The sequence below is a fragment of the Lissotriton vulgaris genome, chromosome 10 (assembly GCF_964263255.1).
Source record: "Lissotriton vulgaris chromosome 10, aLisVul1.2, whole genome shotgun sequence".
In the NCBI taxonomy this organism is placed as follows: domain Eukaryota; kingdom Metazoa; phylum Chordata; class Amphibia; order Caudata; family Salamandridae; genus Lissotriton; species Lissotriton vulgaris.
Window position 1 is genome coordinate 195,727,975 of NC_141698.1, and position 25,997 is coordinate 195,753,971.

The 25,997-nt window shown below is 48.2% G+C and overlaps 1 protein-coding gene across 1 annotated transcript in view; it reads left to right on the top strand.

Annotated features, from left to right (window-relative positions):
- The window catches only part of SMG1 (SMG1 nonsense mediated mRNA decay associated PI3K related kinase), a 1,828,328-nt gene that overhangs the window by 340,452 nt on the left and 1,461,879 nt on the right, over window positions 1-25,997 (top strand). Inside the window, exons 15-16 of the mRNA XM_086940872.1 lie at window positions 7,582-7,743; window positions 24,209-24,327. Coding sequence (XP_086796998.1) covers window positions 7,582-7,743; window positions 24,209-24,327 — 281 coding nt within the window. The remainder of the gene's footprint in view (window positions 1-7,581; window positions 7,744-24,208; window positions 24,328-25,997) is intronic.

Below are 25,997 nucleotides of genomic sequence, written 5' to 3' on the forward strand. Positions count from 1 at the left end.
TCGACACGACAGTCTTCGGACCGAACGTCGTCGAACCGAAGGTGATAAACACAAAGGGCGCCGAGCCGAAGGCCAGGGTTCCATATAAACCTTCGAAACCAAGGCTCGTCGACTCGAACAAATCCAGATCGACAGCCAAAAAGGGACAAAAGGTTGTCTACGAAAGCGAAAGGGCTACGCCCAAGCCGGTCGTCGAACCGAAAGCAAAACCAAAAGTAGACCAACCAAGAACGGTCGAGCCGAAGCCCATCGATCCGTAGAAGGGCATAGAGCCGAAGCCACAGGCTCCGAGGACACCTCTACAGCGGAACAAGCCAAGACACCAGATAAAGGTTATTGAACAAACAAAACCAATCGGGCCAAAAAAAGTGGTGCAACCTGTGAAATCCGTCGCACCAACAAAACCTGTCGGACAGCCACTGCCCATAAAGCCTCAAAAGCGGATCCAGGCACCGAAACCGGTCGAACCAAAGAAAGGCATCGAACCGAAAAAGGTCAAACCTAAAACATCGGCGCGAAGGCAAAAGACTGTGGAAGAGGAGCTCATCCATCCAGACCCCTCTACAGAAGATCAGTCTACACTATATATTGACCCAAATACTGGGAAAGTGACTGTTTACAAAAGGAAGAAAAGACCAGCGCCTGCTGAAGACTTTTCTATTATTCCACTAAAAAAGAAAAGAGACTCTGCAACCTCTCCTATTCTTTTCGAGCCTATTTCTCCAGCTATGCCTACTACTCCATATGCACCATACTCCCCTACACGCTCTGACTACGACCCAGATGTAGATCATGACACAGATATTAATTTTGGATATCCACAAAATCCAGATGTAGACCCCTACTCGCAGCCATGGGGGGATGACTCAGACCCTGATGAGGCTCAACCCATTACAGACACACCTGCATACCCAGCTAAACCATCACCTACATAAGACACAAATGAATTAATGAATACTTTGTTTGGTTACTCAAAACCATTACATTAAAACCAAAGTACAAGATTACAAAGTTACAAAAGTTAAAACCAGGAGAGTTTCGAGAGATCAGTCCATATGGTGGCTCCCCGAGCACTGGGAATACGATAGATAGAGTTCGTAGTAAGACATGGGCCTTCTAAGTCTCTATGTTCGAACCCTCAGAAGCCATCAGCAGGGACCGTGTCTGATGGATAAACTTTCCAAAAGAGGCCATGTGCTTTACCGTAGTCAGGGTGTAGAGATGGATGATCCCCTCCTTTGCGGTACATGACCCTGCTTGTCTTAGGATTGGCCTGAGATAAAGACTGCGGGCCATGCGCAGGGACGGACAGCAGAATAGAAGATGGGCCAGTGACTCACGTTTATACCTGCAAAGCCTACATTCCCGGACTCCTGAGCCAACCTGACCGAAGGCATATAATTCTTTGAGGGGCAACGGATGTAGTCTGTGGGCTAAGATCTTGTGAAGGGCTGCGCGGCTCACGGCCTGCGTGAGATGATGTTTAGGATTGTGCAGGATGTGCGGTAGGCACAGGGACTCATGAAAGTCTTTTCTTACGAGAGACTCCAGATCCAGTTCCCGTGACCGCACACGTACTTGTTTTTTGATAGAGTTTTTGATGGCGGTGTAATTGACGTGTTCGGGGTTCCAAGACTCGATGGCAAGGTTGAGATGATCATTTGCCGCATTGAGAGTGGCCAACCAGGGATTCCCTGGTTCAATGAAGATACATTTCAGGGCTGCCTTGAGTGTGTTCTCCTGTGCCGCCGTTGTTAGAAAGTAATATTTGCTTAGGGCGGCCATCTCTTCCAGATTTTGCTGGTTGAGTGAGAACTCCAGGCGGACAATGGTGTTTCTGGTGCACCTTGGTAGGTGGAATAGTCTCTTGTAGGCTCTACAATGAATTTTTTCTAGTTCATTGTTCAGTTTGCCCGGGAATGCCTGTAGAGCGTAATTGAGGGCCGGCATTAGCTTGGCTTTGAGTACTCTTTGGATGGCCTTTGTGGACGGGCTGTATAAGGAGGCTTGCAGCTTGCAGATGGCATAGGTGATGGTTTTACCTTTGCTTTGGATGGTCTTTAGATGGGCGCTTGAAAGCCCCGACTCCTGGAAGCAAATGCCCAAATAGGTGTACCGCTGTGTACTTTCCAGCAAGAGATGGCCAAGCCTCCATTTTAATGATTTTTTCTTTGGGTAATATCCGAAGATAATTACTTTTGACTTGGATGGATTTGCTACAAGTCTATTTTTATCGTTGTATGCGGCAAGTGCCATCAGCGCCTTTTGTAGCCCAATTCTCGTATGGACCAAGAGTACCAGGTCATCAGCATATTGCATGAATTGAATTTTGGTCCCACCGATCTTTGGGGTGGCCAAGGTTGCCCCAGTCAAAGCCCTCCATGTCCGCTGTGTATCAGTTAAACAACAATGGGGCTAGCACACACCCTTGTTTTAGGCCTCGATCTGTGTCGATCTTCACGGATGCGTGGTCCCTCGACAGTTTAATTCTCACCCACGTTTTTTAGTACAGGGACTGGATCGCTCTCAACAGGGATGGATTGATGTTCCATTGAACCAGCTTTCTCCACAGAATTGCACGATCTACCCCATCGAACGCCGCCGAGTAGTCAATAAAGCAGGCGAATAAGGGGAGGCTTTTGCGTGTCCGCGCGCGGTGGACCAAAAAAGAAAGTGCGATGATATTATCAACTGTGGCGGACCCGGGTCTAAATCCGGTTTGGCAGAGTGGAAGAAGACCTTCTGCGCTTGTGCAGTCTGCGAGGTCCCTCAAGATGGCACTAGCGTAGGCTTTTCCCTCGATGTCCAAAAGGGCGATCATGCAGTAGTTTGATGGTTAAGTTTTGGGGCCTTTTTTGTGGATTGGCTGCAAGAGCCATGAGTCTGGTACATCCCCCAGGAGCCAACATTCAGTATACAGGTGAGTCAGGTTTTTAGACCAAAAGTCGATGTTTGCTTTGAATAAGTGTCCAGGGAGGCCATTGGGGCCTGGAGCACCGTTTAGTCTGATGTTTTTTAGAATTTTGGACACTAACAATTTTCCCGACGGGGCTTTCTTCTCGGGGGTTGGGTCTAGATCGACTCCTGCGATGGATATTTTGTTTTGCTTATTAACAGGGCCGTCTTCGGTGTAGAGTTCTTTTACATGGGCGACCCAGATGGAGGCTTCAAGAGAATTTTCTCTATGGGTTGAGCCTCGTCCCAGGTTGCTTAAATAGTGCCAAAACTCTTGCGATTTTCCTGGGCTCAGCAAGTCAAACATTTTCAGCCATTGTGCTTCGCAAAAGTCTCGTTTTGCTGGCCCAAACCTTCTTTGAATTACTTTTTTTGGCCTCTTGTAATTGTTTCTTGTTTGGGCTTGTGCCAATTTTGCGAAAGAGTTTGCGTTTCTTGTTCAGTTGTTTGGCACTTATTTTAATTTCTGCGTTTATGTGGATAGAGGATACCTATGAGTTGTACTGTTTGAATTCCCGCGAAGACTCACCGCCAGGGTCCCTGTTATGGAGTTCCAGGTTGCTATTGCACCCTTTTTCTGTTCGCTCGGTGGCCAGCCTGTCCACTGGTTTGCCCAGTTGTTAAATTTAGTGATTGCCGTGCCACATGGCTAAATTAAAGAAAGTAAAACTAAACTGAAGGGGTCGCGGTGTAATGTTCAACCACTGAGAGGGAAGCAGGCAGTCAGGCATGCCGGAGATCAGACGTCGAAGGCTAGGCGGGAGCGGTCCCGTATGCGCCTTGAGCTCCGGCAGTCGGCCCGCGCCGTTCACGGTCCAGGTCGAGGAGGAGGTCGAAGGACCGGTCGCGGGGCCACAGTCATCGCAACTTGGCGAGTCTACACCATTCGTCGGGCTCCAAATCCTCAGGTAAGAGGCACAAGAAGTCGAAGAGACGACATCCTCTTTCGATTCCCCCCAGACGCTTGCGCGATCGGCCGGGGGTTCGGGCGACACCGCCCACGCGGCCCGGCCGGAGCAGATAGCGCCGCTGCCAGCTCCATACCCGCCGGTCCCTGGGCTGAACGCGATGCTGGAGGAGATCCATGCTTTCCTCATGGCAATGAGGTCGCTCTCTCGTCCGTCGGGTCCCGCTGTGGCACCTTCGGGCCCGTGGCCCCGACTGGGAGCCCAAGCGGGCTGGGTGCTTCGGCCCTGGCGCCGTCGACAACTTCGGTCCCGACACCGCAGGACCCCACAGGATCCGGATCCGGGTCCACCTTACGACCCCTCCACCGGCGCTGAACCCCAGGGTGTCGCCCCCGACGCCGTCCCCAGACGACGTCTTCCCCGGTCCCTCCCTCAGTCCGGATCCGGCGTCGGACCGGCATCTCTCGACGCCGAGAGAAGAGCAATTCTTCTATGATCCGGCCCCATCCTTTGCACCTGACTATCAGGAGATGGGAGGCGAGGGGTATTTGGAGGGGTCTGAGGGCCTTCTGGCACGGGAGCGTCAGTCGTATCAGGACTGGGCAGTGGATCCAGGGGAGGCCAGTGGTTTGGACACTTCGCCCGACACTGGCTTTGTCTCCCCTCCTACCGTGGCTACGAAGGAGAGGGCTGCTTACAGTGTGGTGCTGACAAGGGCGGCCAAGGCCTTGGCTCTTGAGCTCCCCGTCGCAGCCGTGAGGACTAACCTCCTCACGAGGTCCTTAAACCGCAGGCAAGCTCTTTGGAGCCCCTACTGCCTTTTAACGAGGCCCTTACCGACGTTCTGTTGGGCACTTGGTCCAGGCCCGCTACAGGTCCCCATTAGATCAGAACGTGGCCATGCGCCACCGCCCAGCCCCCGACGACCCTAGCTTCCTGTCCACCCACCCCACCTCCGAGAGCCTGGTTATCCAGGCCTCTTACTCCCAGACCGCATTCCCGCCTGATCGGGAATCCAAAAGGTATGAGCTGTTCTCCTCACTCAGTTTGGGGTTGCGGTTGGTCAACACCGCTTGCCTTTTGGTCCGTTATACCCACTCTCTGTGGGACACGGTCCCGGACGTGCTGCCGAATTGTCTGGAGGAGGCACGGGCCAAACTCGCTCAAGCCTTTGCGGAAGGGCGTGATGCAGCACGGTACTCTATCCGATGTGGGCTGGATACCACAGACTCGCTGGGTAAGGCGATTTCCACGACTGTGGCGGTTCGCCGCCACGCCTGGCTGAGGTCCGCCAACTTTTCAGCTGATGTCCAGAATTCCGTCATGGACATGCCGTTTGATGGCCGTTGCCTCTTTGGCGACAAGGCAGACAGCGCCCTTGAGCGTTTCAAGGACTCCAGGGCCAGCGCCAGCAAACTTCTGCCTTTCGTGGCCAAGGAAGGGGCGCCCCCTCATGTCCTGCCAGCCACGGGCCGTAGACTAACACCCAGCGCGGTGGCGGACGTGGTAACCGCCGTGGCGGTGCCAGGGGACAGCGGCGAGGCCAGGCAACATCCACCCCTGCAGCATCCGCCTCAAAGCCCTCCTAGTCCGAGCTTTCGGCCCATTTGACGCCAGTGGGGGGGGCATGGTTCGCCATCACCTCCTTCACTGGCGCACCATCACATCGGACAGGTGGGTGTTGCAATTCGTCCGAAGGGGCTACTCCCTTCTCTTCGAGGCGACCCCTCCAGCCATACCACTGCAGTACCACCGCCTGTCGCGGGATCACTTGCCATTTCTGCAAGAGGAAGTTATGGCCCTCTTGGCCAAGGGGGCCATCGAGGGCGTTCCTTGGCCAGAAGTAGGGTGTGGTTGTTACTCCCACTACTTTCTGGTTCCCAAGAAGGGCATAGGGGGACTACGCCCTATCTTGGACCTGCTCAACGTCAACGGCTTCCTCCGGAAGGAGAAGTTCAAGATCTATTGTTATACAAGTAGTAACTTGTGCTTTAAGCACTGTAAGCCAATATGGGTTGTCTGGACTTTCAACATAGTGTACCTCATTTTTGTACACTACATAAAAAGTCAGCTTCATACAGAGAGGACTGTACCCATTACTGGAAAGGAACCCCACTTGCACCAGAACAGAAAAAGAAACTCCTAGGGTTTATTAGCTAGCTTCCTGCCAAGCTTCAGGACCACCAAAGCTAAGTAAACTTGCACTCTTCAAGAGCGCAGCTGTGCAGTAATGCTTGGACGCTGACATGCCTGCTGTAAGACAGATTACCAACTTCACATGGTACGCTTAATTCTGGTAAGCCAGAGAACTCAGTCAGTGGACGTTGGTCCTCCCAAAAAGAAATATGTACTTGCCAGCAAAGAACTGCTGAGACTGCTGTAACGGGGAGACCAGGCGACTAGTGGAACTGAACCTGCTCTGTCCTTTCCTGCTGCATTGTGGAAGATAGTCTGGAGGCTGGCGATGACCCCTGGCATTCGTGGATGGCAGGGTTGCCCCAGGGGCACTCGCCACATCTCTTCAGCATCCTGAATGCCCATCATCAGAATGACTACTTTTCTGGACCGTGGTAAAAGATAATAATGCAGTGAGGACCCCAAGTCTGCCGGACTCAACTCGTTGTGATGCGTCCAAGAGCATTTTGGTGGATGTTTTAGCCAGTTGGCTAAAAACTGCTAAGACGCTTGCATAGATATATTACATTTTCACGACTGAATTAGTGATTTATTCTAATTTTGAAAACTTACATCTCAGGCTTCCCTAGATAGATTTTTGTTGTTTCAGGGTCTATTTTAGGATGCATATACTACATATTTTTGATAAGTTTGGTGCCATATTTCTGTTGTGTTGGTCTTTCTAAATGTTTTGCACTTGCTGCTTTGAATATTCCTGACTGCTCTGTGCAACAGCTACCAAGAATTGATCTAAGGGTTTTGTTAAAGAAACTAACTGCACCTCGTAGCAACTGTTCGATTATTTCATGGCGAAGTCTCACAACAATACCCAATAATAATCCACTATCTTACACACATGTACCTTTATTGCTCCAAACATATTTTTCCCAATGTTTGTTGGCTTGCTTTTACTTTTGTTTTGATGATTGTAACTCATAGGAGCAGTTGTATGTTTGGAACACTCTAATGTCGTATCCTTATAGTTCACAATTGTTGTTTGAAACTACTTTAACTGCAGTGCATGCCATGTTGTCTGAATGTAATAGAAACCTGCATTTGTGATGGCCTTGAGTACTCTAATCTTTTCCCGGTACTTAATGAATATCCATTTAATACTGAACACACTCAGAGCATTGATGAATCCAGACCTAGTATGAACTCATTTTTATTAAATGGTCTATTATTAGTTGGTTAAATGTACCAGACTCCTACATAAGTAGTAGGTGTGTGTTAAAGTTTGGGAAATTTGATGTCATCTATTGAGCTTATGCTTTTCGTTGGCATCCATTTTAAAGTATAGTAAAAAGCCTCATATACCCCAAAGCCCTTCACAAGTATTTAGCACATTTCACCTTTTAAGTACATTTGATGTGGAAATGTTATTAAAATTCAATGGGCAGTAATTCTTCTTTAATATTGAAATTCCCACTGGAAACTGCAACATGAACCTTAGTATAATTGCACTATTGTAGCAGTATAAGAAAGGTAAATTAAATATCTTGGATTGTAGTCAGTACTAACAGGCTTATTTTTTTTTTTTTAGGCATGACCACTTCATATCTAGTAGCCTGAGTTCCTCTTCTCCCTCTTTGTTTGATGGAGCAGTGATTAGTACTGTAACTACAGCAACAAAAAAACATTTCTCAATCATTTTAAATCTTCTGGGGACGCTATTGAATAAAGACAACCTCAGCCAAGATGTCAGGTAATTACCTGTTTTTACAATATTATTTAAAGCAAATAATGAGCCTTCTTGATTGGTCCGATTCTGTTGACAATATAGTTGAATTAAAAAATGTATGTTTCACCGTTATTTTGGATACATAATCTATATGTTAAAATGTTTGTGTCTGTTATGATGCACAATCTGCATTACTATTTTGTGATTTTGAATCCTTCCACTGGGCATCTATGCTTTCCATTTTGGTTTACAACAATACATTACCAAATTGCCCCCTTGAAATAGTCCACACCTAAAAGCTCTTGAGTGAACTCTTTGGTATAATCATCTTGACTGCTTGGTAAAAGCCTGTAAAAGTCCCATGTGTGAGTGGAGTAGAGTGAAAAGTGTGATCACGTCAAAGGATGTGTTCAAAATTGTCAATGAACTAACAAATCCAATCTGCAGTATTTCTCACAAATTCCACTGTCATGTGTGGGTGGGTTTCATAGAAAACGCGCAACTATGGATTCCTTACATCCATTCAGCTAAATGTCCCATGACAATTACTTGAATATTGCTTAAGTCTCATGAACAGCGATGAAACGAATGTTAGAAGAATCTGAATCCCAATTGCCAATGTCCTCCATAGTACTTCTAATGTTCATTGCATTCTTCCTTCAAACCTGATAAGTCATTACTAGGCCAATTGCAAGTAATGTACTATAGAATATGCCCATCACCTTTGCTTGCACACTGGCTAGAACTTCACTCTTTGCTCCTATATGAGATACAATATGACATATAACATAAACACCACTGTAAATTGTAATTGGGTGCCGAAAGTGAAAACAGCTCCTCTACTACCTAATGTACTATCTCCCACACTAGAACTTCAGACATGGCAGAGGAATCTTCAGCGGATATTGTTACAGAGGTGCATGCAAAGATCCTCGCACTAAACACCAATAATAAGGCCAACATTTGATCTTTCTTGGTACTCAACCGGGTTCAACCAGTGGCCCACTTCACCCTTGTTAAAACATTACTTCAACTAACACTTCTGATAGCTAATTATTTTTGAATTCTTAAGTGGAAACAGAAATCATATTTCTCCAGTATTGGGGTGTCTTTCATAGATTCACATGCTTGAATATTCCCCGTCGTCGAAGTGGGAGTCACACAGTAAATATCCTAGCAATAAGATGCTAATAACATAAGTATGTAAAAACATAACACATAAAAATACACAGTAGAAATGCATAGAAATACCAAGACATAATTCCTACATAGGAATACATGGCAGAGAGAAAAAACACTTGCAACATATCCAGTCATTATGTTAGTCCAAACTGCAGCCAATCAGGCGCAAGCACCGCTCCAGAACCTTCTCCTCAGAGCTCAGTCCCTCAGATTTTCTACCGCACGTCATGTGAAGGGAGTCTCCCTGAGCTCTGCTCAGTTTTTCTCAACTTTTCTTCTGGATTCCGGTGTTTGACATGTCTTCAAGTAATAAGTCTTTATTTAGACCCTGTACTTCCTGTGGGAAGCTGGGCTTATACTCTGAAGATCCCCACAGCACGTGTATATATTTTCTTTACCCAGACCATGAGGTGAGCAGTAAATTTTGCAGGACCTTTTCTACTAAGACCCTTAAAGACCGGGAAGGTAGTCTCCTCCTCTGGTTGCAGAGACTTATGGACAAGGATAACCCACTCTCTGACGCAGACAGCCTTATGTCTAGTACTTCTAAAGCAGCCAGTAAGCGTAGCGGTGTGCAGGATTTGCCTTCATTTTTAAAGAAAAAGAAACTCTTTCGCTGGCTCCTGCGGTGTCTTCACCTCCTGCTTCGCCCACGAGATATGACTCTCCGGCGTCTTCTGCTTCTTCCAGTCATGTTTCCACCAAGAAACATGTAAAATCGTCGACGGGAGCGTCGACGATCACCCCGACGATGAGATTTGCCGTCTCTGGCTCAGCAACGGTGACGACATCTGCTGCTGGCTCGTCGACGACGGTTACGTTGACGTCATCTATGTCGACGAAGATGTCTATGGGCTCTAGACCTGTCTTGTCGACGATTCCTATCCTCTCGTCGACTAAAAAGAAACAGAAAACTCACTCGTTGTCGACAACGTCTTCATCGATGAGACCTGTAAAATCTTCGTTGTCGATCCAGTCGACGAGTGCTTTGTCGTCGACGGTGTCCCCGTCGACGACTGAATCCTCATCTGCCTCCTCGTCAACGCTTCTGCCATCGTCATCACTTAAGTCGATGACGACTTCGCCGACGGTGACTACCTCCTCTTTTGCATCGTTGCCATTGCTGCCCCTTTCAACGTCCGGTTCTGGTCTTTCCAATGTCGACTCACTACACCAGCGTCGCCAGGTTCCGGTAGACCAGTTGTTTATTCAAGACAACAAGCAGCCACCTTCGCCATTGTTTGCCACTGGCTCTGAAGAGGACTCTGGTTCAGAATAGAAAGACGGTGGCCCTTTTGGGGCTGCACACAGTCCTTCGGAATTAGTCATTAAGTGCCAGGACTACGGTGAGGAACCTGAAAGAAATTATTTTCAGGATGAAGAACAAGAGGTGCAGGTTCCAACAGTTACACTGCCTCTGTCTCTCCTTTCTAACCTACAATATATGTTGGAGGATTATAACAGGCGATTTCCCCCATCCAATCAGGGTTCGACAGTACCAGCAGCACCTGTGCCTGTAGTACCTCCTCTTGTAGATCCGCTACCACCACCTTCTGCACCATCCCCACAAATCCAGACGTCAGTTCGGATACAAACTACTGTCTATGCCGATGACGAGGATGACATTCGCCCTGATCGTGAAGAGGGCGATGTCCAGGATGATGACAACGACAACAACACCATGGCCGATTGGGACGACTACCAAATCCAGACGCCGTCCCCTCCTTCAGTGACACCTGGGGATTCCCCACCAGTGGACATTGCCAGCTTCCATCAGTTAATGGACAGAGCGGCTCAACGGTTTAAACTGCCAAGAGTCCAAAGATAAGAGGACTGTTTTCTGCATGAGTTTAAGAATCAGCCATTTAAGCAGGTCCATACAGTCCCCATTATTGGTTTCATATGGAACGAAGGGTTTAAACTTGTGCAGACATCAAATACCATCCCTGCGCAACTGCCTCGCCTAGAAAATAAATATAAGGTACCCATTGGTTCCCCTGCGTGCCTGATTTCGCAGCCGATGCCTGATTCGGTGGTCACTCAAGCTGCTCAGCGACGCTCAAGGAACCCAGCATCACCAATTTTCATCAATGGCCTCTACCACGGTGAGAGCAGCGAATGCTTTAGCGATTCAAGGGCGATACGATCGTCAGATGTGGTCTGACATGTCTGCCCTTGTAGCCCTCATCCCGGAGATCTCCAGGGCTGAGGCCTTGAAATGTTTGCAGGACGGAGAAGGAGCAGCTGAGGAGATCATAGGCTGCTCAGTGGACATCGCATCGATTGGTTTCCGACAGCTTGCAAGGGCAGCTGTGTTGTGGCGACAGGGATGGCTCCGCTCCACTTTATTTCGTCAAGAGGTTCAGGCAAAGATCCTTGATATGCCGTACGATGGAGAGTCACTCTTTGGGGCACATGTTGATGAGGCTCTCCAAGCCATTAAAAAGGACACCAACACTGCTCGCTCTTTAGGGACCTTACAGTTCCGTAAACAACCTTTTCGTGGCGCACATGGACGCGGCACTAACTCCAATTTTCGTGGAGGATCTCGTCAACTATACTCCTATAACCAGGGCAATCAGCGTTACTCTTCCCAGCAGCAGCAGTCGTCCCGTCAGCAGTCCTCCAAATTCCTTCGAGGAAAGTCTGCATTTAGATGATCTACCTCTAAACGACAATGACTTGCCTTTCCCCCCCAAAGGTTGGAGGTTGAATCTCCCTGTTCTTTTCTCAATGGTCCTCCATCACCTCAGACCGTTGGGTTCTGGACATTTTAGCGAAGGGGTATGCTTTTGAGTTCGTCAAGATTCCTTCTCTCACTCCTCCATCCGGCCCGCCTCCACCCCACCTCAAGGAGTTGTTCCAACAAATTCGGATTATGATTACGAAGGGCGCCATCGAAGTTGTTCCAAAGTCTCAAAGAGGAAGGGGGTTCTATTACCATTTTTTTCTTATCCTCAAGAAATCAGGAGACTGGCGTCCGATTCTGGACTTACGAGCACTGAACAAATATCTCAAATCCCAATGTTTTCGTATGCTCACGCTCATGGAGATTTTGCGTCTTCTCTCCCAAGACGACTACATGACCACCGTCGACCTCCAGGATGCTTACTTTCATGTGCCAATTCTTCCATGTCATCGAAAGTACTTGCGCTTCCGAGTGGGATTGAGAGACTTCCAGTTTCGGGTGCTGCCTTTCGGCCTACGCTCAGCCCCTCGTGTCTTCACGAAAGTGGTAGCTCCTGTGATGGCCTACCTGCGGCTCCAGGGCGTCCAAATTTTTCCATACCTGGACGATTGTCTTTTCAAATCTGAATCTCGCAGCCAGGCGTTTCAGGACACTCCACGTTGTCAGGAGGTCTTCCGCTCCCTCTGCCTCTCAGTCAATGCTGAGAAGTCCCAGTTTGTCCCAATTCTCGGCAGAACCTTTCTGGGCGCTACCCTGGACACTTCCGTAGCCAAAGCGTTCGTGTCTCACGTGCGTCAGATGAAGATACTCCGCCTCGTGGCTCGTATTTGCGCAAAACAGTTTGTTTCAGTCCGGATCTTGAAGTACTTTCTGGGGATGGCATCGTCATTTCTCTGATCCCGAATTGCAGATTGAAAACTTGCCCTATTCAGGAAGAACTGGACGGGCAATGGCGTCAAGCCATCGGATCCTTCAACGACGTAGACTGTGTCACCGCTCGCATGAAAGCGGCTCTCCAGTGGTGCGCGCAACAGTCCAACATTGCTGCAGGGGCCCCTTTCCTCACCACCGCTCCGCCTTTGTGAGCTTCTCCAGGCCACTTGATGTACTCAGCAACTGGCCCCCATCAGTTCTGACCCCCACTTTGATGGGAAGACAGGCCGGAAACCCTAAGTAAGGAAATTGGGTGTGCTAGCCTCTGCCAACCCCACCCCTCTGGTAGGAGAGGCGAGGTGAAGCACAACTGCGGGCTCCCGCCATCTTAAGGATGAGGAGCCCTACCCAATCAGAGCTAGGTCCTTGCCCCCCTACCACTGGAGAGTGGCAGGATAAGGGGTGTACTCACCCCAGGACAGGGACCCATTGGTCCCTGCCCTTGCCCTACCTGTAACGCCTCTAAATTTAGTATTTAGGGGCACCCTGAACTTTCCTTCCTCAGATCCCGATTTTGAAACTAGAAGAAGAGCAAGAAGAAAGAAGACCTGCCGTGCAGCTGCTAACAAGTGGACGAGACCAACTGACTTGGCCCCAGTCCTACCAGCCTGTTGATACTTGAACCTCCTTGCTAAACCCTGGCTTCTCAAGTGGTCGGCAACCTCGAAAACCCTGGAGGGCCTGACTGCATTGCTCATCTAAGGACTGGGACTCCCATGAGCAGTGGTTCTGCTCAAACAGCAACAACCCCTGGTGCCAGCCAGGAACCGCGAATCCTGCAGACTCTGTACCTGCCGAGCCCGGCTTGTACCTCAGTGGACAAAGACCACGAGGACGTTCCCCCTGCGACTGTGACCCAGAATCCAGTACCCAATGACCCTCCTCGATGTCCCAGAGCCTGCAGCCTTTGTTCAACTACCAAGTCTCCCATTGAAATACATTGGGTGCCCGAAGGTCCAAAAGCCCCCCTGCACCCAGCTGCCAGAGTGCCACTAGGAGTGCAGCATCTAACCTACTCTACTTCTCCACTTGCCCTGAGTAAGTGACCAGGAGCTCAGCTCCCACAGCCACGTGGCCTGCCTGCTAGCAGCCACCAACCAAAGGCCCTCTATCCTCCATAGGAGAACATTGCACCCGGCTGCCCCTGTGGAGCTGAGGGTGTAACAACTGTACTTACCTGACCCTGGCAGACCCCGAGTCTACCCCCAGAACCTTAACTCTGCCAGCCAAGTACTTACCTAAAGACCGATAACTTGATTTTTCCTCTGGGTAACATTGGTTGGGTTTCACTCAGAATTTCTTCTAAGGTTCGAGTTTTGCAACTTTAAAATATTCACTAGCTGATCAACGAAAACAAACGTACTCACCTGTTATCAGGAAAGATCCCAGTGCTGTATCTTTTAGCCCAGCATTGAACCTAAAAGTAATTATAACCATGATTTACTGTTAACTTATTTCCCTAAGTAGCAATTTTCAAAACTTACAAATATTCCTTAAAAATCGCCTGTGTAACAAAAACGATTTATTTCAACTGTTTACAGGAAATGCACCAGGGCTGAATCCAGGATCCAGCCCTGAGTAAGAAAAACATTTGTAAAGTGATTTTATTGCATTTACTTAAAACCTCTTGAGCTCAATGTTATATTGTTTAACTTGTGTTATATATTGCAACAATTGTAACTATTGTATTCCAAAGTCTATTGCTATTTGAAAGCATTCAGTTGCAACATCTCATTCTGAGAAAGTATTTATGATTCCTACTGTGGTTCTAAAATAAACAACTATGTATTTTTATATACAAGACAATTGGCCTAGAGGTCAGTTCTTGAGTGTGTAAGACCATTTGCTGACTGAGTGTGAACAACAAATTCTTTACACTGTCCTCTGATACTGCCTTACTACTCGACCAAGCTACCACTTTAGAGAGTAAGGTTATATCTAACTTTAGCCTCAGCCACACCTCTGGGGACTGTGGACTCTGTGTACACTGAACCTTACTTTGATCCAGTATATACAGACCCTCTTTCTTACATGCACCACATTTAGTCTTGATCCTGGAATTAACCCCTACTTATGGAGCATTCAGCCCATTGTCGATTTCTCACGGTACATTCTCACAACAACCAAACCTTTTGCAATCTCCAATAGAACAATGTCTATCATATCCTAGAAGAAATGCAATCATTCTACTATTTCCTTTCACTTCACATCTGGGCTTAGAAATGTCTTTAAAACAATTCAGCAAATCGTTAACTGGATTTGAGATCATTGTGACCATTCATGAATAAAATGGTAAAATAACAGTAGAGTAAGCTGCAGGCATATAGAAGGGTCAGCAATAGATCATTTAGTCACTAATAAAAGTAAGAAGTAGTACTTTTTGGGCTCTTGAATCTTTTGACCTTTCCTCCTATTGTGCCTCTCTCAGAAGCAGCTTGTTCTTCTTGTAATGTCTGCTGATTTTACCGATAGGAGGAAGATATTTGCAGGTTTGATGTTCCAGAGGTCTTTGAAAGTGTTCCTATGGACCTTTTTTGTTGTGAGATTTTCTGTATAAAAGTACAATGCGAGTTGAAGATTCCACGAGATATCTGCAACAGGTGCATTCTGTTGACTAGGCTTGACATCTCATGGACTGATGTTTAAGTGGGAGCGTGTTGGCTTATGCCATGAAGAGGTTTTTCTGTGATTACATGATGTTCATGGATACAGAGCCGGCCTGTGTTTCAAATCCAAGGAGCTGTGGCCAGATTAAACTTTTTAATCGTAACTTAGATGTATTAAATATAATTTCTCTCATGTAGTTGATGCTTTAATAGGCCATTGGCTTTTGGGTTAAATAAGCATTCCATATTTAGTTTTGAATGGACCTTGTGCATTGTAGAAAAGCGGATTACTATTTAGGGTGGACAAGTGTCCACTTCAAAGAATAAGGCCACCACTTGCTATATGTCACATAGTTAAATTATATATACCTGTGCTCATACCCTGATAAGTTTAGGTGAAGCAGTCCGGCATAGATCAAAGGCAGCGTGTAAAGTATTTAAGCAATGGACACAGTAGAAAAAGTCGCACAAGAACCAATGAAAAGCCAATACCAGTTTTATAATAAAGTTAAAACTATTAGGAATAAAATAAGACCAAAATGACAAAAATCCAATAAGGGGAAATAAAGATATTACATTTTAAAGAGTGTGTGAAAATAGTGTCAAAAAGCACACCGCCCCAATGATAGAATATGTAAGCAGTAGACCTAGACAGGATTTGAGGCCGACTGCGACGGAGCCCTGGTTGGATACAATAAGTGGCTTGGTCCAGGTGGAAGTCGAAGTCAAAAAGTCAAAGACCCAAAGCAGAAAGGGACTTCGTTAATTTTGAAAATGTCACACATATTACACCCTTAAATATTATACACCCTATCTTGTGGGAAGCAGAGCGTGGTTAGGGGTGACTTATTTAATATTCTAAATCTGTTTTCCCTACCTATGAAAAGGGTTATTTTGACATGTGGGGATAGCAGGATTTAAGTTGCTGCTGTCAAGCTACACAGAGTAAGGCTGAAGTTATGCATTTGAGGCATGTGAGCTGTAGATCACATGCTTTGCATACTCCTGCCATCTAGTGTTGGGTCTGGATGATTGCAAGTTGTTTTTCTTCAAAGCAGTCTTTCCAGTCACGAGGTAGGGGAATCCTCCTTTCGGTGATAGTGCGCATGGGCATAGACTCCATTGTTAGTTTTTTTTTTTTTCCGCCATTGGTTTCGGATGTGAATTGCTGTGCTCCGGTTTGACACAGTTTCTTTGTTTTCCCTTGGTGCGCAGGACACTCGCCCTCAACTGCATTGTTTTCGACCATGAAATCCCATTCTCGCGTATCTTATTTACAACAAAAAAAATAACTCTTTCCATCGGGTAGCTCGTGGAAGTCCGTTGGGCCTACCCGCGTCTGTCCGCCTCGCAGTTGATGTAACGGACTCAATTTAAAATCTGTCCTCTGTGCCACTGAATTTCTGCGCACCAACTCGCATGAAGTGTGCAACCTGTGCTCATCTCCAGAGCACAGGGAACACGACTGTGACGAGTGTAAGGCTTTCCGGGTCAAAAAAACTATTTTGTGACCGTCAGGCTCGACGTCGTGAATGCAGAGCCAACACACAAGTTCCATTCCGGACCTCTTCTGAGAAGATTCGGAACAAGAAACTGGAGACGCCATGGGAGCCAAGAAAGAACAAGACTCCATCTCTGACTACAGCTCCTAGGGGGGACTAAGAAATTCCGAAAGGGCAGCGTACCGCCAGTACAGATACTCCCTTGCCCCAAAGTCCAACTCAGCCCATGAAGAAGGCTTCAGTCCACCCCCCGCCTCCGGGCCTCGGTCTGCATCAAGATCATGTTTCTGACGCCCTGCCCTCCGGCTTGGCACGGAAACACACCCAAAAGCCTTCCGGCTCCGAACATAGTTCAAAAACGTGCACCGAGCCGAAAGCTTCTGGATCGAATTCAGACAGGCTCAGCCCCATCCCCTTCGACGCCGAAAGCAACTTCGGATCCGAAATCCTCAACATCTAAAACCCTGGCCTCCATAATACCGGCACCGAAACAAGCGGATGTGCAGATTCTATCCAAGAAACAACATTTAGATGCTCCGCCTTCTTTTCCCCGATCCGAAACAAGGGTTCTATATATCGATCCAACTACTGGACATATCGCCACAAAAGTGACAAACTAAAACCTGAGTCAGAAGAGGTCTACCACATTCCTTTAAAAAGGAAAAATGTTGGTACTAATCCTTCTCCTCCTCCCCTGCCATCACCTCCAACTCCTCAGTTTCAGCCCTTACTAATTTCACCTGAGCACTCACCACCACATACACCTGAATATCAGGATGATGGGGCTGAGGACATTTAGCTAATACCCGCAGAACCCTGGACAGACTATAACATCAATTCCCCACAGGGAATGATCCTGATCTGTCCCCTACCAAGCCTTCTCCACCAAACAACAGTGTAAGATGCATAGAACTGTTGGGTAGAGCCACTAACTACCATGGGGTTCAGCTGCATAAGGAATCCCTAGAAAAGGATTTCCTTTTAGAGAATCTTAGCACCACACAAGTCCTCGCACACACTCCCCATGCTCAAGGGTATGGCCAGGCACATAGACGATATTTTTAATGACCTGGTCAAGACACGTATCCTCCCCCCTAGGGTAGACAAGAAGTATAAGTTGGCATCAGATTCAGCATATATAAGGGGGCAGTTACCATTGGATTCCTTGGTATTTTCCAATGCACGCAAAAGAGCCAATTCACAAACGTGAGATGCTCCTCCCTAGACACAGAATCTAAGCTGCGAGATGCTTCGGGAAAAAGGGTAGGTAGCCTCACGGGCTGCAAACTTTCGGTGCATCTCCAATACACAAGGTCTGTTAGCTAGGTACGATAGGGTGCATTGGGATGAAATAGAGCAGTTGCTCCAATTTCTACCTGATGAACACAAGTCCAATGCGCAAGACCTAGTGAGAGGACAGCTCATTTCTAATAATTCTATCAGGTGTTCCCTAGATGCTGCAGACACTGCTGCCAGAGCTGTCAACACCAGCGTCCTCTTAAGAAGGCATGCATGGTTACGTGTTTCAGGATTCAAACTAGAGGTTCAAACTTCCATCCTGAACACATCATTCTTAAGGAACACTTATTTGGCCCGGTGGTAGATTCTTCATTAGAAAAAATGGACAAAAGTGGCTAAATCTATGGGAGCCCTTCAATTAACACCAGGGTGTGGTTCCTTTTGGTGCTCCTTCCGTGGAGGGTCTAAGAATACCTCCTCAGATAGTACCACCACCACCACGTATAAAGGCAACAATCAATCCTCTGCCTCGAAGGGTTACTTCAGAAGGGGTTTCAGAGGCAACAATTGGAAAGGTAGTGTCAAATACACACGCCTCCTCTTCCAGTACCAAACAGTGACTTCTATACACTCCCCCATGAGCATTTAACATCTGTCGGGGGCAATCTTTCACATTTCCTACCCGTCTGGCAGTCCATAACTACAGACAAATGGGTACTGGTAATTATCTGTTCTGGTTATGCCTGGAGTTTACCAACAATCCTCCAAACATTCCATCACAGTCACTCAAATTGTCCCCAGATCTCTTGCACCTCCTCAAACAAGAGGTTCAATCTCTCCTTCCAAAGGGGGCTATAGAGCCCATACCACTACCATACCACGGGTCAGGCGTATACTCCATGTATTTTCTCATACCCAAAAAGGACAGTTCTGTGAGACCAATCTTGGACCTCAGAGAACTAAATCTTTACATAGTCAGACCATTTTTACATGGTAACACTTCAACAAGTGCTACCACTTCTGCAACAGGGCGACTTTCTGTCTACTTTAGACTTAAAGGACGCCTATTTTCATATTCCAATAAATCCCGGTCATCGCAAATATCACAGATTGGTGTTAGCTGGCCAACATTACCAGTTCAAGGTACTCCCGTTCGGGGTCACCACTGCTCCCATAGTTTTCACAAAGTGTCTGGCAGTAGTCGCTTGGGTCGGTCCATCACACGCCTGCCCACGTCTACCTTTCATTCCTTTCGTGGCCACGGAAAGGGCGCCCTGCCTGCTCGTTCAGTCCGAAACATGCGCAGAACCAACCTCCGCACGGCCAAGGGCTTGGAGCCGCCATGGGGGCACAGGGGACCAGCAGGCAGGTCAGCCCACCTCCGCTCCATCTGCATCCACCTCAAAGCCTTCATAGTCCGAGCTTTGGGGTGCACCACACGCCAACGGGCGTCGGGATTCGACATCAGCCCCCCCCCCCCCCCCCCCCACCCCCCCACCCCCACTGGCGTTCTGTCACTTCCGACAGGTGGGTGCTGCAGCGCGTCTGGAGGGCTTACTCCCTCCCCTTTGAGTCTACCACCTCCCTGCCCCCCCCCCCTTTTAACACCCCCCCCCCCCTCTCCGAGCCATGCCACCTCCGTTCCACCGCATGTCGGGGGATCACTTCACACTTCTACAACAGGAAGTCATGGCCCTCTGGGCCAAGGGTGTCATCGAGTGCGTTCCTGGGCCAGAAGTAGGACATGGTTGTTTTTCCCACTAGTTTCTTGTCCCCTAGATGGACAAAATGGGGCTTGCGCCCCATTTTAGAACTCTGGTACGTCAGTCGCTTCCTCCGGAAGGAGAAGTTCAAGATGTTGACTCTGGATCTGGTCTTGTTTGTCCTCGACCCTGGAGACTGAATGGTAGCGTTGGACATGCAGAACACATTTTCACATCCCCGTCCTGCCGGCCCCCCAGCGTTACCTGCAGTTCCTGGTATGCCAGGAGCATTTTCAGTTTGCTGTGCTCCCCTTCAGCCTTACCAGCGCCCCTCTGGTGTTCAGGAAGGTGATGGCAGTGGTCGCAACTCACCTGCGCAGGCAGGGGTGTCAGTCTTCCCCTACCTCGATGACTGGTTGTTGAAGGTGGGCTCGCGCCAAGCAGTTGTTACCCACCTTCAGACTACAGCCGACCTCCTACATTTGCTGGGGTTCTCCAATAACATGCCGAAGTTGCACCTGAGTCCCTCTTAGAATCTCCCCTTCACCGGAGCGGTTCTGGATTCGACACGGTTTCGGGTTTATCCTCCTGAGCAGTGAGTCCGGGATGTTCAGACTAGGATTCTGATCTTTCGGCCTCTATCCCGGGTTTGTCAGAATGACCCTCCGGCTCCTGGGCCGGACGGCCTCCTGCATCCTGCTAGTGCAACATGACAGATGGCATATGCGGGCTCTGCAGTGGGACCTGAAGTTCCAGTAGGCATAGCATCAGGGCAACCTGTCTGATCATGTCCAGATCTCGGAGGGTACTGCACAATCATTGCAGTGGTGGCTCACGAATCGCTATTGGGTCAATGGCCGTTCCCTCTCCCTTCCCCAACCAGAGCACACAGTGGTGACTGATGTGTCCCTCCTGGGTTGGGGCGGCCACTTGTGAGACGCGGAGATCAGAGGCCTCTGGTCTCGGGCTGAGTCCCGGCTCCATATCAACCTTTTGGAGCTTCAGGCCGTTCTGACTTACACTGAAAGCATTCCTTCCCTCTGTCTGGGAAAGTGTGGTGCAGGTGTTCACGGACAACACCACCGCCATGTGGTATTGCAACAAACAGGGCGGGGTGGGATCCAGGACCTTATGTCAGGAGGCTCTGCGCCTCCGGACATGGCTGGAACATAAAGGCATTACCTTGGTGGTTCAACACCTGGCAGGTTCTCTGAACGCCAGGGCGGACGAACTCAGCCGCCGGTGCATGATGGATCACGAATGGACGTTATGCATGATATCTTTCAGCAGTGGGGAGAGCCTTGGTTAAATCTATTCGCCACCGAAGAGTACGCTCAATGTCATCAGTTCTGCGCGTTTGAATTTCCAAGGCGGTACTCGCTCGGCGACGCTTTTAGTCACAAGTGGAGTTGTGGTCTACTGTACGACTTTCTGCCTATACCACTTCTGCCCACAGTGCTGAAGAATATTCGGCGCGACCGGGTCCAAGTCATTGTTGTGGCTCCGGATTGGGCACGAAGATACTGGTATCCCGAGCTACTCAACATGGCGATCGATCGAACATCCTCTTCGGGAGGATCTTCTGTTGCAGTAGCAGGGGACAGCCTTCCACCTGGACCTGTTCAGCCTCCACCTCCATGCGTGGAGATTGAGCGGCGACAGTTGACCGCTTTCGATCTTCCTCCCGAAGTCTGTGATGTCATTCTGCAAAAACCACAGGTGATGGACAGAATGCAGAACAATGTCATACATTCACCCCAGTACAGAGATCTGGGCCTAAATCCATCGTTTTGTTTGCACTCCACACCACCCCAGTTCAGACATGGCAATATGCAAATCAGTCTGACCCTGTGCCTCATGGAAACAGTCCAGCCCAAACTGCCAAGCCATGCCTTCCCTGGACCGGAAACAAGCTTCCGAGGACCGGTTTCTGGCATTCCAGCCGTCTTCAGCCCGCCTTGCTTGAATCCAGTGGTGTGGAATGCATGTGACTCACGTCTGAGCATACCCATCCCACTCGGGGTGACAAATGCAAAAACCACACGTGATGGACAGAATGCAGAACAATGTCATACATTCACCCCAGTACAGAGATCTGGGCCTAAATCCATTGTTTTTTTGCACTCCACACCACCCCAGTTCAGACATGGCCATATGCAAATCAGTCTGACCCTGTGCCTCATGGGAACAGTCCGGCCCGAACTGCCAAGCCATGCCTTCCCTGGACCGGAAACAAGCTTCCGAGGACAGTTTCTGGCATTCCAGGCGTCCCTCCACTAAAACAGTATACTCCTGCAGGTGGAACAAATTTGTGGCATGGTGCACAGCAAAATCTGTGGATCCCCTTTCTGCACCTCTTTCCGCAGTCCTGTTCCTTCTTTCTGTGGCCCAGTAGGGCTCTGCTCTGGACACTATCAAAGGTTATCTTTCGGCCATCTCCGCCTTTCTACGGCTTCCAGATCAGCCTTCTCTTTTTAAGCCCCTGGTTGTTAACCGTTTTCTGAAAGGCATTACGCACACATTTCCTCCAGTGCCGTTCATCATGCCTCAATGGGACTTAATTCTTGTCTTAACATATCTGATGTGCCTTTGAGCCCCTTCATAACTGTCCTTTCCATCTTCTTACTCTCAAGACAGCTTTCCTGGTAGCTATCACCTCTGCCAGAAGAGTGAGTGAGTTCCAGGCTCTTTCTTTTAAACCTCCTCTCCTGTCTGTTCATCCGGACAAGGTGGTTTTAAGAACCCGTCCTTCTTTCTTGCCAAAAGTTGTCACGCCCTTCCACATCGGGCAGATCATCACTTTGCCCACCTTCTTTCCACCACTGCATCCTTCAAAAGAGAAAGGTAGGCTCCACCATCTGGACCCAAAACCTGCGCTCCTGTTCTATCTGAAGCGCACACAACAGTTACGGGTGGATGACCAGCTCTTTGTTGGCTACATGGGCACCAAAAAAGGATTGGACCGTGCACAAATAGACCATCTCTCGGTGGGTCGGTTTCTGAATCAAAGCCTGTTACTCGTTGGCTAAGAAGGTGCCTCCTGTGGGGCTGCGTGCCCATTCTACCAGGGCAATAGCAGCCACTACTGCCTTGGGACGCGATGTTCCCTTGCAGGACATATGTCATGCACCTTACGTGGGCCTCACTGCACGTTTACCAAGCCTTATTGCCTTGACAGTCCAGTCCGGAGAGACTGCTTCTTTGGCCATTCTGTTCTCTGTGAATTTCTGGTGTAATCTTATTCGCAGACCCACCACCGGGGTTGGTATTGCTGGGGTATCTATTCTAAGATAAGGAATCTATCACTAATGTGTCTTTCAGATGCACAAGTTACTATTTGTGGAACGATATATCGGTAAGAGACATTAGTTAGTAATAGATTCCTTACAGCTCCACCCATCCCCCCAGTTCTGCAAACTGATTTCTAGGATTAAGGACATCCCTTTCAGGTCCCTAGTTTCATGGCACCAGTGGTCAGTTGCTTGCATGGCTCTGCAATACTGGCGAGGCAAGTAGTGTACAGAAATAACGTCAGCGCGCATGGGTGGCGCCTAAGTAGTCTCTGTGACGCCACCTACCGACTCGCAGGGGTACTTCTGACGAAAAGCTTTACGGATCCAGTCTGACTCCTGGCGATATTCTAAGGTAAGGAATCTATCACTAATTAATGTTTCTTACAGATAGATCGTTACACAAGTAGTAACTTGTGCGTCTTGTCATTTCTGGAGCTGAATGAAGTTGCTGTGAAGCTTCACAATACCAGTTACCAGTGTTCAGAAGAACTACCCTGGTTTCCTAGTCCAGTCTGATGCCTGAGAATTATTTACAAGGTGAGGAATCTGTGGTTCGATAGAGTTCCACCAAAAAGATTGTTTCGAAAGATAAGTAAATTAGGTAAGTAATTTGTTCTTAAAGTAGCATCTGCCATGTTTTGGGCTGTTAGGACCCAAAAAAAGCTGAAGGTCAGAACCTCCCTACTGTACCCTTTCCACTGGTTGGGTCTCTGCCATTTCTGAAAAGGCTCTGCACTACATTCTGTAGCTGCTTAGTGGTGCCTACTGGTGTTGGATCTCCTTTGTTCCTGGGTGGTTGCCATAAAATATTCTTTTGTTGTTTAATTATGCATCAAGACTCTGTCCTCCGCGTTTTAAAGAAATAAAAATAATGGACTTGTAAGAGGGCAATGTGGGTATCCCCTGTCTCTACCCATAAGGGAACCCACACACCTGTTGCTGAGTTTTAACATTTTTAAAGAGTGTTTGCAGCTTCTAGAGTGGTTTAAAACTGATGTGAAAGTTGTGGTAAGTTGACCTAACCATATTTCGTGACATTTCAGAGATTTTTAGATTTTTTTGCAACTATAAATGTAAATGGATGTAAGAAATAACACGTTTCACTTTTTTATTCCTTTTCAGCTTTTAACTTTTAATTAGTCTTTTTTTTTTTCTTTCAGCGATTGCCTATTGATATGTTTAATATTTGAAATATTGTGCATCGAGCTGAATTAATTAGGGAATTAATATCTAAAAAAAAAAAACTAAATGTATGTTTCAACTAAAAAAAGCTAAGGCATTTTATTGCTATATAGATTTGTTTTTGTTTAAAATGACTACATTTTGTAAAATCTGCTTTTAGGAAACTTTTGATGACGTGGGCTTTGGAAGTAGCAATTCTCATGAAGAAGTCTGAAACCTATGCTCCTTTGTTCTCCATTCCATCTTTCCATAAATTTTGCAAAGGGCTTCTGGCAAACAGTAAGATTTAAATGTTTTCTGCACGTCCTAAAATACAAGTTATGTTATTACTTATCTTAAGATCATGTTTTGTTATTATGAGCTCATCTACTTTGGAGTATGTTGCCACTTAATATATACATTGTGCTGTTAAATTGCCATGGAGAGGTCTTCTCACAGAAACAGTGAAGGGAAATGAATCCCATGAATGCCAGGGACGTGGTTGTTGCATCGTCTAGTTATTAGAGCTGATGATGTGACCTGCACTCTTGTTAACCAGCCTTTGATGAACACCTTGTGTAAACATTTGCCTTTAGTTGTTAGAAACATTGAAATTGCTGCCTGTGTTTTGTTGTTACTGTTTGAGTTCCGGACCCACACCATGCCACCTCTTGGAATAAAAGTTGATATCTGAAAGAGACATGTTAGTGATAGATTCCTTACCTTAGAATATCCCCAGGCGTCAGACTGGATCCGGAAACTTTTGCGTAGCAGTACCCTTGCGCGTCGGTAGGCGTTGTCTGCGACTCCGCGTCCGTCGTCGGCGCCGTGATGACGTCGTCGGAGTACTTAGACACTGCGAAACAACTGCAGTGGTGGCTCACGGACCGCGACTAGGTCAGTGGCAGATCCCTCTCCCTACCCCACCCGGAGCAGGTGGTTGTGACGGACGCGTCCCTCCAGGGCTGGGGAGGCCATATGGGAGAGGCGGAGATCAGAGGCCTCTGGTCTCCGGCGGAGTCCCGGCTCCATATCAACATGTTGGAGCTGCGGGCAATTCGTCTAGCACTGAAGGCATTCCTCCCCTCTGTCCGGGGGAGTGTAGTGCAGGTGTTCACCGACAACACCACAGCCATGTGGTACTGCAACAAACAAGGCGGAGTGGGGTCGTGGACCCTATGCCAGGAGGCTCTGCGCCTCTGGCAATGGCTGGAACTTCAGGGCGTGACCCTGGTGGTTCAACACCTGGCAGGCTCTCTGAATGCCAGGGCAGACAAACTCAGCCGTCGGTGCATGATGGATCACGAATGGCATCTGAACTCTGACGTGGCGCAAGGTCTCTTTCAGCAATGGGGAGAGCCTTGGTTAGATCTATTCGCCACAGAAGAGAACGCGCAATGTCATCAGTTCTGCGCGTTGGCGTTTCCAAGGCGACACTCGCTCGGGGACGCTTTTCGTCGCGAGTGGAGTTGCGGTCTATTGTACGCCTTTCCTCCTATAACACTTCTGCCCAGAGTGCTGAAGAAGATCAGGCGCGACCGGGCCCAGGTTATTCTTGTGGCTCCGGACTGGGCACGAAGATACTGGTATCCCGAGCTACTCGGCATGTCAGTCGATCCCCCGATTCGCCTGCCTCTTCGGGAGGACCTTCTGTCGCAGCAGCAGGGGACGGTGCTGCACCCGAACCTGTCCAGTCTCCACCTACAAGCTTGGAGATTGAGCGGCGACAGTTGAGGCCATTTGACTTGCCTCCTGAAGTCTGTGATCTCATTCTGGCAGCCCGGCGTCCCTCCACAAAGTCGGTATACGCCTGCAGGTGGAACAGATTTGTGGCATGGTGCACAGCAAAGGCTGTGGATCCTCTCTCTCCCCCTCTTTCTAGCATCTATATGCTTGCATCTCGCTGCAATAGCTACATACCTTCAGAATAGACATCTGTCTCTTTTCAGACTGCATGTTATTAAGGCTTT